The sequence below is a fragment of the Falco punctatus genome (genome assembly GCF_963210335.1).
Source record: "Falco punctatus genome assembly, chromosome: 2".
Classification (NCBI taxonomy): Eukaryota; Metazoa; Chordata; class Aves; order Falconiformes; family Falconidae; genus Falco; species Falco punctatus.
The window spans coordinates 4,783,683-4,797,216 of NC_137581.1; the positions used below are offsets into that span (position 1 = coordinate 4,783,683).

General features: G+C 40.7%; 1 protein-coding gene across 3 annotated transcripts; it reads right to left on the reverse strand.

Moving 5' to 3' along the window:
• Nucleotides 1-644: 644 nt before the first annotated feature.
• On the reverse strand, nucleotides 645-13,394 carry ALG8 (ALG8 alpha-1,3-glucosyltransferase). Of its 3 annotated transcripts, none has more exons than XM_080374803.1 (13): nucleotides 13,216-13,394; nucleotides 12,512-12,590; nucleotides 10,991-11,184; nucleotides 9,546-9,655; nucleotides 8,508-8,575; nucleotides 7,881-8,007; nucleotides 7,196-7,299; nucleotides 6,958-7,078; nucleotides 6,519-6,658; nucleotides 5,560-5,699; nucleotides 3,804-3,901; nucleotides 2,658-2,730; nucleotides 645-1,295 (listed from the first exon to the last, which is right to left on the reverse strand). In XM_080374803.1, the coding sequence occupies exons 1-13, from the start codon at nucleotides 13,293-13,295 to the stop codon at nucleotides 1,064-1,066; spliced, it is 1,566 nt and encodes a 521-aa protein (XP_080230929.1). In that variant the 5' UTR covers nucleotides 13,296-13,394; the 3' UTR covers nucleotides 645-1,063. The 3 variants fall into 3 exon arrangements, with proteins under 3 accessions (XP_080230929.1, XP_080230930.1, XP_080230931.1); XM_080374804.1 differs by having other exon boundaries at nucleotides 12,512-12,579; nucleotides 13,216-13,393; XM_080374805.1 differs by lacking the exons at nucleotides 10,991-11,184; nucleotides 12,512-12,590; nucleotides 13,216-13,394 and adding an exon at nucleotides 10,442-10,977.
• Nucleotides 13,395-13,534: the final 140 nt, after the last annotated feature.

Below are 13,534 nucleotides of genomic sequence, written 5' to 3' on the forward strand. Positions count from 1 at the left end.
GTTCTTCAAGCAACATGGTAAGTTCAGGAACTACTGGGGAAAAAATAAAAATAAAACCAAACCACCAAAATCCTCCCTCTCTCCCCTCCTGGTTTCATCTGTCAGTGCTGGAATCCAAACCAGACTCCAATTTTAAAGGCAAAATCTTTTAGGGATGGTTAATTTGGGTTTAAAAAAGTGCAACAACAAACTGCATCAAGCTGTAGGTAACTGTCATCTTTAAGGGTACATGATCCCCCAGAGGCAGAACATGATAGATCTTTTCCACAACTTACTAGAGGAATTGTCAACACTTGGTCATTTGTCCCAGTTGCAGAATTTTACATGAATTACAAGTAAATACAATTAACCATACGTTTAGTGGTGGTAAAGAAATTCCTCATTTCAGAAGCATGCCTCGAGTCACGAATCTGGTCTACAAAACTATTAGAACGCTACAAGTTACTTGCAAAAAATATCAATGAAACAAGGAGGTCAAAGGGATGTGGACAGATTAAGCAACTAATTTAAAGCTTGAGATCTGGGTGTCAAGATTTTGACAAAACGCATCCAGACAAGTTTCCAGCTAGATACTACATCCTTACTGGTGCGTGTGTCCCTCAAAAGCAGGGCTTAGACAGAGCTGAAAAAAAACCCACAAGAAATACTCAAAACAAAAAATATCAAGTTTTTAATTTACATAGTCCACAGAATACAGTTACAAGGCTCTCCTACACAGCAATGATCCCTGGTAATATGCCACAGTAATTTTTATTCAAATACAAACAGGAATGGGAAAGCCAGGCAGGTTTTTCCTCAAGACAGAAGTCTGGACTTTATTAAGCTTCACAGTTTATCCATGGCAAGTGGCATCTCACCGTGCCCCTCTTTACTGTGACAAGCAATTCTGATCAGAGGTATCCTCGTTGGGCAGTATAGAAGTGTTGGACAAAAAACTTCCCTCATGGTGATGGTACACATATGCTGTGTCTTATCAGGAGTTGTATGTCCTTGTAACAACCCCTCACCGTGCTGGATAATCCCCGCAGGGGGGTAACTTGGGACTGGTCCCAACACCGTGGCTTTACTCGGCCTTTTGTTTAACAGAAATTCTTTCAGTCAAGACAGAGATGTAGAGTTTCAGCCAAGCATACGTGACACCCAGAGCACAGTACACAGAGGTCAGCAACAGAGGGACAAAAGGGAAGTGCTGTTTCCAGGGGGTCAGAGGAAATACAATTTCACAGAAGATTTCCAAAGGCACTAGCTGGACGAGGTAGATTGTTTCAAGCCAGTTAAGGAGAGGCCTCTCTCTCCTGCCAGACGAATAAAAATAATAAAAAAAAAAGTTAAACCACATGATGTTGACTAACTATTCTGTTTTTCAAGCTATCACTGGTCACCAGTGCAAAGAATATCCCCCATTAGCTCACAATAAGGCTTTAAATAACAATTTAAGGAGCTTCAGTAGGAAAAAAACCCATATTTTTTTCCCCTTATGTGGCTTTTACACCAAATTCTAAGACGCCTTGGAATCTAAGTAGAAGTCTCATCAGCTGCTCTGCTTCACCTCATATCTTTCAGTGAGCAACTGAACAGAGACCTTCATATACACACCAAAGCTGTACTGGAAACATCAGATTTTAACTTCTTCCCCGCTCCCCCAAGCTTTCTGTAGGATGTACTATGAGCCAATCTCTCTTGCAAAGGACATTGGTGGTAGGGGTTTGACTGCAGGGAGTTTACAGGGAAATTCATGTTCTTCTGGAAGGAATCTGTTTTGGAAAGTTAGGAACAAGAAACTTACAAAAGCTCCATCTCTAGCAGAAACTAAGCTCCTACATAGGTTTTTAGTTAGAGCTCTTCAGATAGAATGATTGAATTCTGGAATACTAAGGGGGGATAATAACCAGTCCGGTTGAAACAGGATGACCTACAAAAAGCAGGTGACTGGTGTACTGAACAGAGGCTTACAGCATTTCCAACATCCCTCATTACAGCTTGGTTTTGCCATGAAAAGTTTAGGAAATAGAGGTTATAACGATAAGCACTATCTTTGGTCAAGCGGTTAAAAGAGATCAACAGCATGTAAAAATACACAGGATGACTTGGGCAACTGGTTCTGACAACCAGCCTCTTCTCAGGAGATTCGCTGACAAATTACAGCTTGTAAGTGTATGTCATTTATAACCTGTCCCTTCCACACAGTTAAAATACTAAGTCCTACTGCAAAAAGACACAGCAGTTTTGTAACTGCTAGCACAGATCAACAGTCTCCAGAGAACTCACGGTGGTAAGTGCTCCAGTATTGAATTGAATCACAGAATCATTTAGGTTGGAAGAATCCTTTAAGATCCAGTTCAACCGTTAACCCAGGACTGCCAAATCCACTGGCTACAGCACTACACCTTAATGCTTCAACAGCACCATCAAACAGGTGGGGATTTACTCGGAAGCTGTCACAATTCAAACATAACAAGGATGTGCTATAATAACCCCAATTTAAGCTTTGCCTCCTGAAAGGAGAGCAGAGGCAGCAGCATCTTTTGACTAGTAACACTTTGATTTGATATTTCAGCATCAGTTTTCTGTGCTGTTTGCTCCTTAAGACAACACTGTTCCCAGTGACAGAAGAAATGGTTTTGTTCTTGGCATTGGAAAGAAGTTTCTTTAATTACCTGAAGAGAGATTTCAACGAAGAGAAGCTATAAACGGTAAACAGCAGCATAAGCAGTATTTTAATTGGAAGTTCTGAAACACAAGGAACAGAACATACTTCTAACATTAATTAAAAAAACCCTTCAGCCATGTAAGTTGCAGCATCTTTAAATCCTATTAGTTACACTTGCATTGTCCAACTTTATATTCTCCAAACAGAACTAAATGTTTTACTGCTTCGGACATCTAAAAATAAGCACAGGTATTTACTAAAGGAAATGCCAAACATTTGCAATGCACTTACTTCAATTATCTATAAACATACTGAACACACTAATTATAATTACAGTGTATGAAAGCACTGCAAATAAGATTTTCCTATTCAAAAGAAATCAGAAATCACTGGGAAACTTAGAAGTGACTGCCCTCTAGTCTAATGCTCTCTAGTTCTAGGTTGCACACTAGTTAAAAATCAGGTAATAGAGAAGGCAGAGGAAGTTTCTCATTTCCCAAAGCAGCACCTTCACTACTGCAAATAAGCAGCATTGCCAGACCAAGACCGTGAGTGTCTGAATTTAACTCTCCCAGAAGCATCACAATCAATACAGCGTTACAATGCTGTCGTAGCTATGACAGCCTAGGGTTTAAGTGAAGCAAACAGACCCTGAATTCATTGAAAGGGGAGGAGGGGGCGGAAGGAAAGAAAGAACAGATTTTGGTCACAAAGACAAATCTGTCTCTACACATACTGTTTTTAACTCATGCTGCTGCTTTTTTTTTTTTTTTTTTTTTTTTTTTAGTTTAAGCACACTACTGATAGCATGAAGTAGCAGTCAGCTGGAAAACAGCCTGACAGGTTTGTTGTTTCAAATTGTCTTTATTGCTTTTGTTTCACATGGTTATGTTGGACAGGGGGAAGTTTCTACAACTGTGGCAGAATGAGGGACAACAAATGCTGACTGACAATTTCTCATCCCTATTTCGACTTAAAGCCTACACATCTTCCACAGCTTTTTAAACCGTTTCTTTTCACTAGCTGGAGAGTTTGTATTTTGCAACTTTCAATGTATTACATAAAATAATCCAAAACTGTTACCTCCACATCACCTCTGCAAAAAACCCCAAAGCAGTAAGACGAAAGCACAGAAAGAAGGAAAACACTTTACCTGGTGGTGTGAACAACAATGGAAAAAGCGAGAAGTGCCCTGTTGTTGTCAGAATCAAGTAGATGCCAGCATCTTTGGCTCTCTGAACAGACAACAAGCTAAAAATGACAAGAATGTTACGCTTTTGTCTTTTAGCAGAGAAACTTAATTTCAGCAAAACACTACACAATTCACAGGAGACTGAAGAACAGGTCAAACAGTTTCACAGTAACCCAGTCTCTCCAAACACTGGACCTGCGATGAAGTCTCCTGCTTCCAAACCACGCAGCCTCAGATATAAAAATGCAGGAGGAAAATCAGCCAGGAAACCCCTCCTCAAAAAAACATACAGCCACTGAATAAACACACCAGAAAGACCTGGAGTTTCCTACAAATGGTCTTTTTCCTCAGCCAGCTTGCTGCCAGCATTGTCACCCCTGTTTCATCTCCTTCCTTTTGTTTTTCCAGTGTTAATTCCCTCCCTCCCATAATTCTCACTTCAAGAGTTTAAACATCACTAAATCTCTGAACAAGGAAAATACAATTTGTAGCAATACTGATCAGGCAGCTTACAAACTATAGTCTCACATCTACCTTAAGCAGACAAAAAGTCCTTTTGGTAGAAACTGTATTGTCCTTGTCAAGCATAGTGCAGAAGCTCCCTTTCCTCACCTGGCTCCTGAACAATCTACCTAGCATTTCAAATACGAACCACAGCACTCATCAAGGCCTGAACTGCCTGGCAGCTAAGACTACTACAATATTTTTACATTTGTCTCTGACAGAGTAGATCTCTAAACTATTCAGAGAGAAGAAGAACTAAATCAACTACAAATACTTGCCATGCTTGAGTATGACAGCAGCATCAAATGCTTCAAGCCAGGCAAGACAATTTTCTCTTTAAAAGGCAAAGCCATAACACATTTGACAAATAGGTCTTGGACTTTCCAGGTGCAATCAACGTACTGGACAAATGCGGTAATAACAGTGGGAGAACCAAAAGACTACGAAAGTAGCCTGCTTGCGTCCACCATACCACATGAGAGAAACCTTTCATCAAGCATACTCCCAAGCTGTCACTAGGAAAAGGCTTCAAGGGGAAGCTAAATGAATTCTTTTAAGAGCTGCGGATCCACATACAGCCTAAAGTCTGGACCCCATTCTTTCATAGGCATGGTTTGTTTTGGGGTTTGGGGCTTTTCTGCATTATTCCAACAGCAATAAAGCATCTGAATCAATACACAGAGATTTTCTGTATACTATGCATCTTAATACAACTCAGCAAAGAGACACAAAAGAGCGTATGTAGTGTGTAGGCCTATGTCAGACTCCTAAACTGATTGCTTAATCACCCCAACACTACATGCTTCTATTCTTCCGATCATCTGCAAGTTAGCACAAAGCTTTGCTGTGCCCCACAGAGCTGATACGGGAATCAGCTACTACCACCAATAAAGCTCTACTTAAAGCTTCTGTCAATGCAAACTATTGTGAAGTATAAGCCAGTGTCAGTGTGTCATAAAAGATACTGTTTACCACCACACCAGTTTCCTACATACGCTATACTAGCATCAGCACATCCTATTGCTAAGGCGGCCACATTTTAATTGTGCCTGAAATTAACGTACTTGAAGTGCACTAAAACTTTACAGCTTAAGGCATTCCATAAACATGGTCATTTTCGGAAATACACTGAAAACAAAGCGATCCTCTTTGAGGATTCCTCAACAAGTGGCTGCAGGTTCAGTCTGGGCAACTACATACAAAATACACTTACCTTAAAGGCAGAATAGCAAGGAGTATTGCTTTTTCATGCACGTGCCAGCCAAACATGAAGGAGCTCAACGCACAAAGAACAAGGCACTGTAGAAAGCCTCTGGGCCCTTGAGGTTTAAACCAAAGACAGAAAACAGAGGGCTAGAAACAACAGGCAAAAACAGGACTTCAGTGAAAAGTTTGGCAATCCTGAACACAAGCCATTGTCCAAAGAGATTTTTCAAAGTTAATAAACACCACTGCACCCAGGTTGTGCCTGTGTGGCCCAAGCATTAGATTGCACTGGAAGAACCGCATCTATTTGGATGTACGAGCAGAGCCTGAAGGACTTCATCAATGTAGCAGGAGGGGAAAAGCAGACTGAAAGACCACAGCCAGCTCCCTATCACTTGTGTTGGAAGAACTGTCCTTGACACTAAGCCACTACTAAACTTAGTTTATCAAAGTTACTACAAAGGTGTTGAAACAAAGATTTCCCATTAAAGGCCAGGTGCCCATTAGAGTGAAAAAGACTCTATATCCAGGTAATTATTTCTTGAACCTTTAATGCTTTGCTTGTCGCGTTAAAAACATTATGCTTGCCTGTAGCTCGTGCTGTTAGGAACACCATAAGCTGCCCAAACAGTTCCACCACTATCTCTACTGGCATCCTAGTTAACTACCTTCTGTCACAAAAGGTTACTTCTAGCTCACGCAGAGTGGCTGTGATCTAAGAACACTTTTAACAATCTTTTAACCATTCTAGAGTTGACAGGGACTATAATTTAGCCACACTTTGAGACAGTAATATTGTGTATAAAGAAATATATTAATAAATAAAATTTATCATTTTAGGTTTTTTTTTAAAAGAAAACTTACTGTCGTCCTAAACTTAAAGTTCATGTGAAGGGTGTGCTAATCAAATAAAAACTACTAGGGACAAAACGCATCAGGTTTCCAAAAAATATTATTTGTTCTTACCAATATAGATATGAAGGTACAGATTAATGTTGCCAGTGGAGTCACAGAAGGGAGGACAGTATGCTGAAATTCTTGAACCAGTCCTCCTGTCATGGAGGCTTTAGGAATTTTTGTATGATCAAGAAAATTACACTTTAAACCTAAAACCAAAACATAAGAAAAAAGCACAAACTGATAAACACTAACGAAGAAAATTAAGTAGCTGAACTAAGTATACGACCAAGTATTTTCTTTTTTAAATGACAGCAGAGAAGAATGATTATTTCTGACCTAACGTTGAAAACTTAATGTGAAAAACATGCACTGGATTACACAGATAATCAGATGATTTAAAGCAATCTGAAAATGTAATTGACTACCTGCATTTTAAATGGGGAAGACTAAAATCCAGAGAGCTCTATCTGTAAATAGGCACCAAACAGCGATTAGCATACTGTACCAAAAATTGTTAGTGCTTTATCCATGGCATTGTACAAAGCCCAGAAGTTAGGAGCCCAATAAGCATGGCAGAGGCCTCGTTTGAAAGGAAAAAGCCGTGAAATGACTTGAGGCAACTGGCCCTACAGAAAAAAATAAAAATAAAAAAAGAAATGTCTTTAGGTGAGACACTGCTTGTATTTCTGTAACACAATTTTCTAACAGTTCAGGGGAATAACAGGTGAAAAAGGGGTTATTACCAATACTATGAAGGGACCCAATGAAAGAGCAGAAACAAGACAGACAATCAGTCCCAGAAGAGTTACATGAAGAAAGCTGAAGCTTCTCCACTTCAGGGATCCATCTGCAAGAAGCAGATTATGGAAACAGTTACTGTGACAAGCTAAAAGGGAGACAAAGCATTCCACACCAGCAGTGAATTGCTAGCATCTATTTAAAAGAAGCACACAGCCTTTTATGCCAATATATATATTCAGTTGCTTCCTTCACCAGTTAGTTTGCATTTACTTTTTCCGCATTGCAGCTCCTGCATTTTACAACCTTTTGGTATTTTCTCTTTCAACACAATACCATTCCTGTTCATGTGAGGAATATCAGGCACATTTCCGTGCTAAGGAGTGGAAAGGAACTTGAAGGAGGACTTTGAAATAGCTGCTAATTCTATCTAATATTAGATATGAATATATTATGGCTTCAAACTGCTGTGTGCAGTTTGTTCCTGTTGGGTTTTCTTAATAAAGAACTCCCTAGAAACATTAATTTTACAGAAACAAATAAATATCAAAGACTTTTAAAGACTCAAGCAGAACTTCTCTCTGACCCACAGCCATTTTGTTCCAATGGCATCTGCACATCTTGAGTCTTCCCCAGGCCCCACAATTAACACAATCCCCCAAAAGCAAGAGAGAAAAAACCCCATCTTACCTGCATTATTTGCAGTAAAACAATAGGATCGTAACAAATAAATGCCATATGCGGGGGCCACATACATGTAGATGTGTTTGAAATGCAAAAGAACAGCAAACAGAAGAGCGCCCTCCAAGTATCTTTTCTAAAAGGAAAATAAACCAGAACCTAAGTTCTTCTACTTGCTCTCTCTTTGTACTAACGTCTAATGGCCCTCTGTTGTACTCCTAAGGTGACAGGACATTTATATCATAGGCATAAAAAGAATAAGGAGTATTTACTTCAAATTACACACTCAGCACTGTTATGCACAACAGGTATGGAGAAGGAAACTACATTGTCACACAATACTTGCAACACTGGGGTAAGCCTCACCACCCCATAGCTCCAGAAGTATGTTTTCTACGGACTGGTGACAGGGAAGAAGAGAAGATGGCACGAAACCATCAGGGAACTGCAACAGCAAGCAATTACAGCGAGTTTCAAGTTCTCCTCTTCCCCCAAACTCAACAAGTAATTAAGACATCCAGCTTAGCACACCTCACCTTCAAGCCTCTCCCACTGCCTTCAGTATGGGCAGTCCAATGAAGTGAATTAATGCACCTAATATATGGCAGCAAACAGAAGAGAGCCACACAAGTTTACCTGACACAGTCGAGCAACAGAAAGAAGCATCAGCCCAAACAAAAAGCCGTTGTACTGAAAGTGAATATCTGAACGTGAGTTAAGAAAGGAATAAAGCAAGCTTTCTTTATCTTCATCAGTTTTCTGGGGAAGACTCAAACTTACAAACAATAGATTCAAATTAAAATGGAACTTAAATCAAGACAGCAACCTTAAATTCACTCCCCATAGACACAAAGCGTTATTTAACCTTACCTGTAAGTACTCTTAGACAAAATCTAAATATACTAGCATATTATCTTGAAGAAGTGAAACATAACAATCTGATTACATATTTATTGGGCATCTTATATAAGACAAAACAAAGAAGGTTAATTCTCCTTTTTTTTTTTTTTAATCTTTTAAGTATTAGTTTCCTCCCACACATTGGTTAATGGATGGAGACAGCAGCCCTCACTTATCTACTAGCTGTAAGTAGGCAACTTGGGTAGGGACAGGGACAAAGAAAGCTAGTCATTCCTATAGAAGAATTACTGTTGCTTTCCCCCTCTGCTCCCTCTTCAGCTAGATCAATGCACATTGTGTCAAGACTGACTCAGTAATTGGCCTTTCCAGAATTATTTTTATATCCTCTTTAAAAACCTGCTAATTCTCATGTAACATTAACCAATGGAATACAATCCAACCATAAAGCACTTCAAGATTTTCCTTGCCACAGCACAAACTTAGAACCACACCCAAGGGGAAAAAAAAAAAAAAAAAAAAAGTGGCTCTCTGCTAATACATTCTGTAGGCAGGCAGACGAGAAGCAGCCAGCAGGAACAGCCATGCTGCTGCCAGACTGGTCCCCCTGCAGTTCTGGCATATCAGACCAAAAACTGAACAATTTCCATTTTGCCAAATGATAATTCTAATGAAAACATGAAGTTATTCAACTAACCCCAGAAATCCAAACAGTAGTGTTACTTGCTGTGATAGTAATAATAATATTCATAACAATACCACATGCTGTAACAGGCTGTTAAACCACAAACAACCCGCAATGGCTGGAAAGGATACGATCCACAATTAACAACCCAAAATTCCACAGGAGCAGAACAGCAAGAATAAATGTTGGTTTCTCCAGGATGTCCTTTGCAGCTCGTTTTCCATTTACACACCTGCAGCACCTGAACAAGAGCAGAAGAAACAGAAGTCTTAACTGAAACAGCCAACAAAAACATCTCTGCTTTTAAGAGCTGAGAAGTGCACTTAACATGAAGTTAGCTATTTTATTAGGATGAAAAGCAATGATAAAATTCTTACCAAATTCATCATAAGAAGACAGCGTCACATATAAAGTTTAGTAAAAAAAAGGATTTTAGATTTCAATAGCTGTAGTGTGTTCCGCACGCTAAAGCTTACATTAAGTAACCTAGTCTCAGGTTCAAGTCTCATATTCAGTAATAACTGTAAAGTTGTCATAACCTGATTGCTATTGACTTCTCATGAATGAACAATGCATTGCTACATCTGGAGACAACATTCCAAGTTGTATCTAAGGTCCTCAGTTGGATATTAACCTCTTTCTGACTCCCCCCCAATATTATGAGCTATTTCTGTTGGTTGAAAACATCTTATTACTTCGCAGCATGAAGCCATATGGTCCATATTATTTTTGAAGATAAGGTTAAATCAGATTAAAAAGTTGTGGATGATTTGTGTTGAAATACTATTAGCAGAGCCTTATTAAGAAAGGCAGCACATTCATTCATCTTTGAGTAAAAACAATAAAGGGAAAAAAGTCACAATGCAAAGCCAGCCCATTTCAAATAAAAGTAAATAAAGGAGCTTAGGTAGTGCTCCAATGCAACAGTGAACTTCCTACCCAGACTTTAAGCAGACAGAATAAAACAAGGGAAGACTGTTAGAGCCAAACAATTAAGGTAGGCAACATATTACTCAAACCACCTCACCTCTCTCTACTCTTTAGGTGCAAGATAAACACTTCTTCACAAAGTCAGGGCACACTGAAAACATGCAATCTTAATATTGTTGAATTAGACTTGGAATAATCAGTTTATCATCCCGAAAACCAAAAACAGTGCAGTGATTTTGCATATTTGATGATACTCATGTTTGGCCAGAAGCTTCCTTTACGCTACTACTCTAGAAGAGCGGAGTAATATGAAAAAGTAACAGAAGAAAAACAGTTGAGTGCATGCAGGCTGTCCTGCAACTCCTACAAAATGAACCCAACAACAGAAACAAAACACTTGCGTGTGAAACAGCAGCTAATGTCTGGATGTCTACAAACCTGGTCACACAGTAATGGCATTTCCAAGAACAACTTACCTTGTGTTCAGCAGCGTGTTCCAAATTTCTCCTTGAATAGGTTAAAGCACCTTTGATATTTCCATGCATTTACAAGCTTATCTGTACAAATAATTGTTGTTACTCTAGAAAAAGTCTATATATTAAATACTATCCACTGTCCCTTAAATCAGAACGTTAAGACTACTTACTCGTAAACTGCATATATGAAAACAATATCTGTAAAAATGACGGAAAATCTTTGGAAGAAGATGGTTGCATGACTGGTGTAATTTAGATTTTCTATAACCAACATCTTGGGGTCAAAGTACTTGGCAACATGTGAAAGTGCGTATTCAAACCAGGCAAAAAACGGTGGATAATCCAGGGTCCATTCTGAAGTTGCCTAAAGACAAAATAAGATTAAATACTTGAACGCAATTCATGCTGTTTACAGCCCTTCAGGTACAGTTCATGACAGCAAATCAGCTGATGTATTTTATCTCAGTAGCCTCTATTCAACACAAACTATTTCCCAATAAAGTAGCCAGCTGTATGGTGTTGCACATGATTTCATCCCTTCTTCTGTAGTACTGGCAGAGGGGTGGCATGTCTTGATTACTAGAAAAAGATTAAATGGCATTTTGTGTATCTGCACCTAGCCAGTATAACCGTCTGTTCTTTATAAATCAACTTTCTGTAATAGGGCCGATAATAAAAAATTCTCAATAAAATAGTTCACAGTGAATATTGGTCTATATTAGAGGAATCAGCAGCACAGCCTTGTCACAGCCTCAAAATTATTTTTACTCACTAGTCAGTATATCTTAATTCTAGTAAGACCTTATTAAGGTCTAACAGTATCGGGCCATCTTTTCCCATAAGGACAGCTACTGTGCTCTGATCAACAATTAACTCCTTGGCTGTGGAAACAGAAGAGAAAGAAGGAGGAACAGAGCAGGTTGGGACAGGGCATATTTCTCAGCATGCGTGTTCCCAAACGCTTATGTCATGCTGCCGAAAGGCATGCTATGCTTTGGCACTGGGATCATCACAGAAATTTGTTTTACGGTATTGGATCAGCCTTTCAAAATTCTGACCTGCACAAATCATTTACTCTTAGATACAGTTTCCAGACACTTAGGTAGAGGAATACCAGAGACTGTGATATTTATTCCAGAACTCCAGAAGGCACTTGTAAAATAGATTAAAACCCAGTTGTGTAGGCTGAGTTTATAATGAACTTAAAGGTGACTAATCTAGATTAGAACTGATAAATGCTAGTAGCGCACCAGCAAAGGCTCAAAAGTTTAATACGGTGATTGATTTCATTACATATATACTCATTTATATGATTCGTTCTTGTGATAACCGTATATCATTAACGACAAGAGCAAAATGAACAGCAATTTAAGACTACCATGCAATTTGCTTCTGTGTTACACAGCCTTCCTAATAATCCATGTGCCTTAACTGCCTTTTTCATTTTGCCTTCGTAAGTACTAGCAGCTTCCCCAAACAATTTCATTTTTTAACTGCACGCTACACAGGGCTAACAAATCGTGACTGGCATATGTTTCTGTACCGCTGCATTACAGCTGCCAACCATCAGTATCCTTGACGTATCTCTTTTGCAAATAAAAGGCTTTCTCCTCTAGCAATCACATAGGCTGACATACCCAATACGCCTCCAATTCATAAAGATCTAAAAAATTCCCCCAACACGTACTTACTTCATAGTACCACTGAGAGAGGGGCAAGTTGTGAGTGATGGCAAGCCAATTCCTATGCACTTCAAAATCTGTGGAATAACTACAGAAGGTTTATATTAAGAGTCACATACAGACGCTTAAAGAAGAAACATTTCCGAGCACATCGCTGCAGGCAGATAAAACAGGAAACCTCCACTGAGCAGCTCTAGGGAAAGATTTGCACCAAGTAACTCAAACACTAACAAAGATGCTGCACGGACTTTGTGCCAAGGACACATACAGGTGACTATAGGGCATCAAGTATTTATAGCTTGGCCTTCTCTGACAATTCATGTAAAAACTGCAGGTTCTAAGTGATTTTTTTAACAGCGATTTTTTTCTTTGAGGAAAAAAATAAGCCACAGTGCCTTTTAGAATAATAATAAAAAAAACCCTACCGCGCCTTTCAAATTAAAAAAAAAGCGTTAATGTTTCAGGACGCTTAAAGGCGCTCCCGAACACCAGCCAGGCGGGACGGGCTGCAAACACAAAAGCAAAGCTGCCACCCACCGCGCCCCGCTGCCCCAAGGCCCCGGGGACGCCAGGGGACACGGGGGCCCCCTCCGGCCCCGCCGGCCCGCGCCCCCCTCCCCGCCCCGGCCGCCCTGAGGGAGCGGCGCGGCCCAGCGGCCGCCGCGGGAGCTGGCAGGCCGCGCCACCCCCGCCGCCCCGGGGAAGCTCCTTACTAGGCGGGGATGAGGAGGCACTTGAGGAAGGAGACGCCGAGCGCCAGGGCGCGGAACCCGCCGCGGCCGCCCGCCGCCATGGCCCGCCCCGCGCTGACAGAGAGCGGCCGCGCAGGCGCGATGCGGCCCCGCCGCCGCCGTTCAAAGCGCGCGGCCCGGCCCGGCCCGCCCCCGGAGGTGCGCGTGCGCCGGCCTGGCGGGGCGCTGCGCGTGCGCGTGCGGGGCCGGGGCGGGGCATGGGGCCTTTGGGGCGTTTGGGAGTTTTGGCATTTGGGCTTGGGTGCTTGGGCCTGGACTTTTGAGCTGGGGCTTTTGGGCT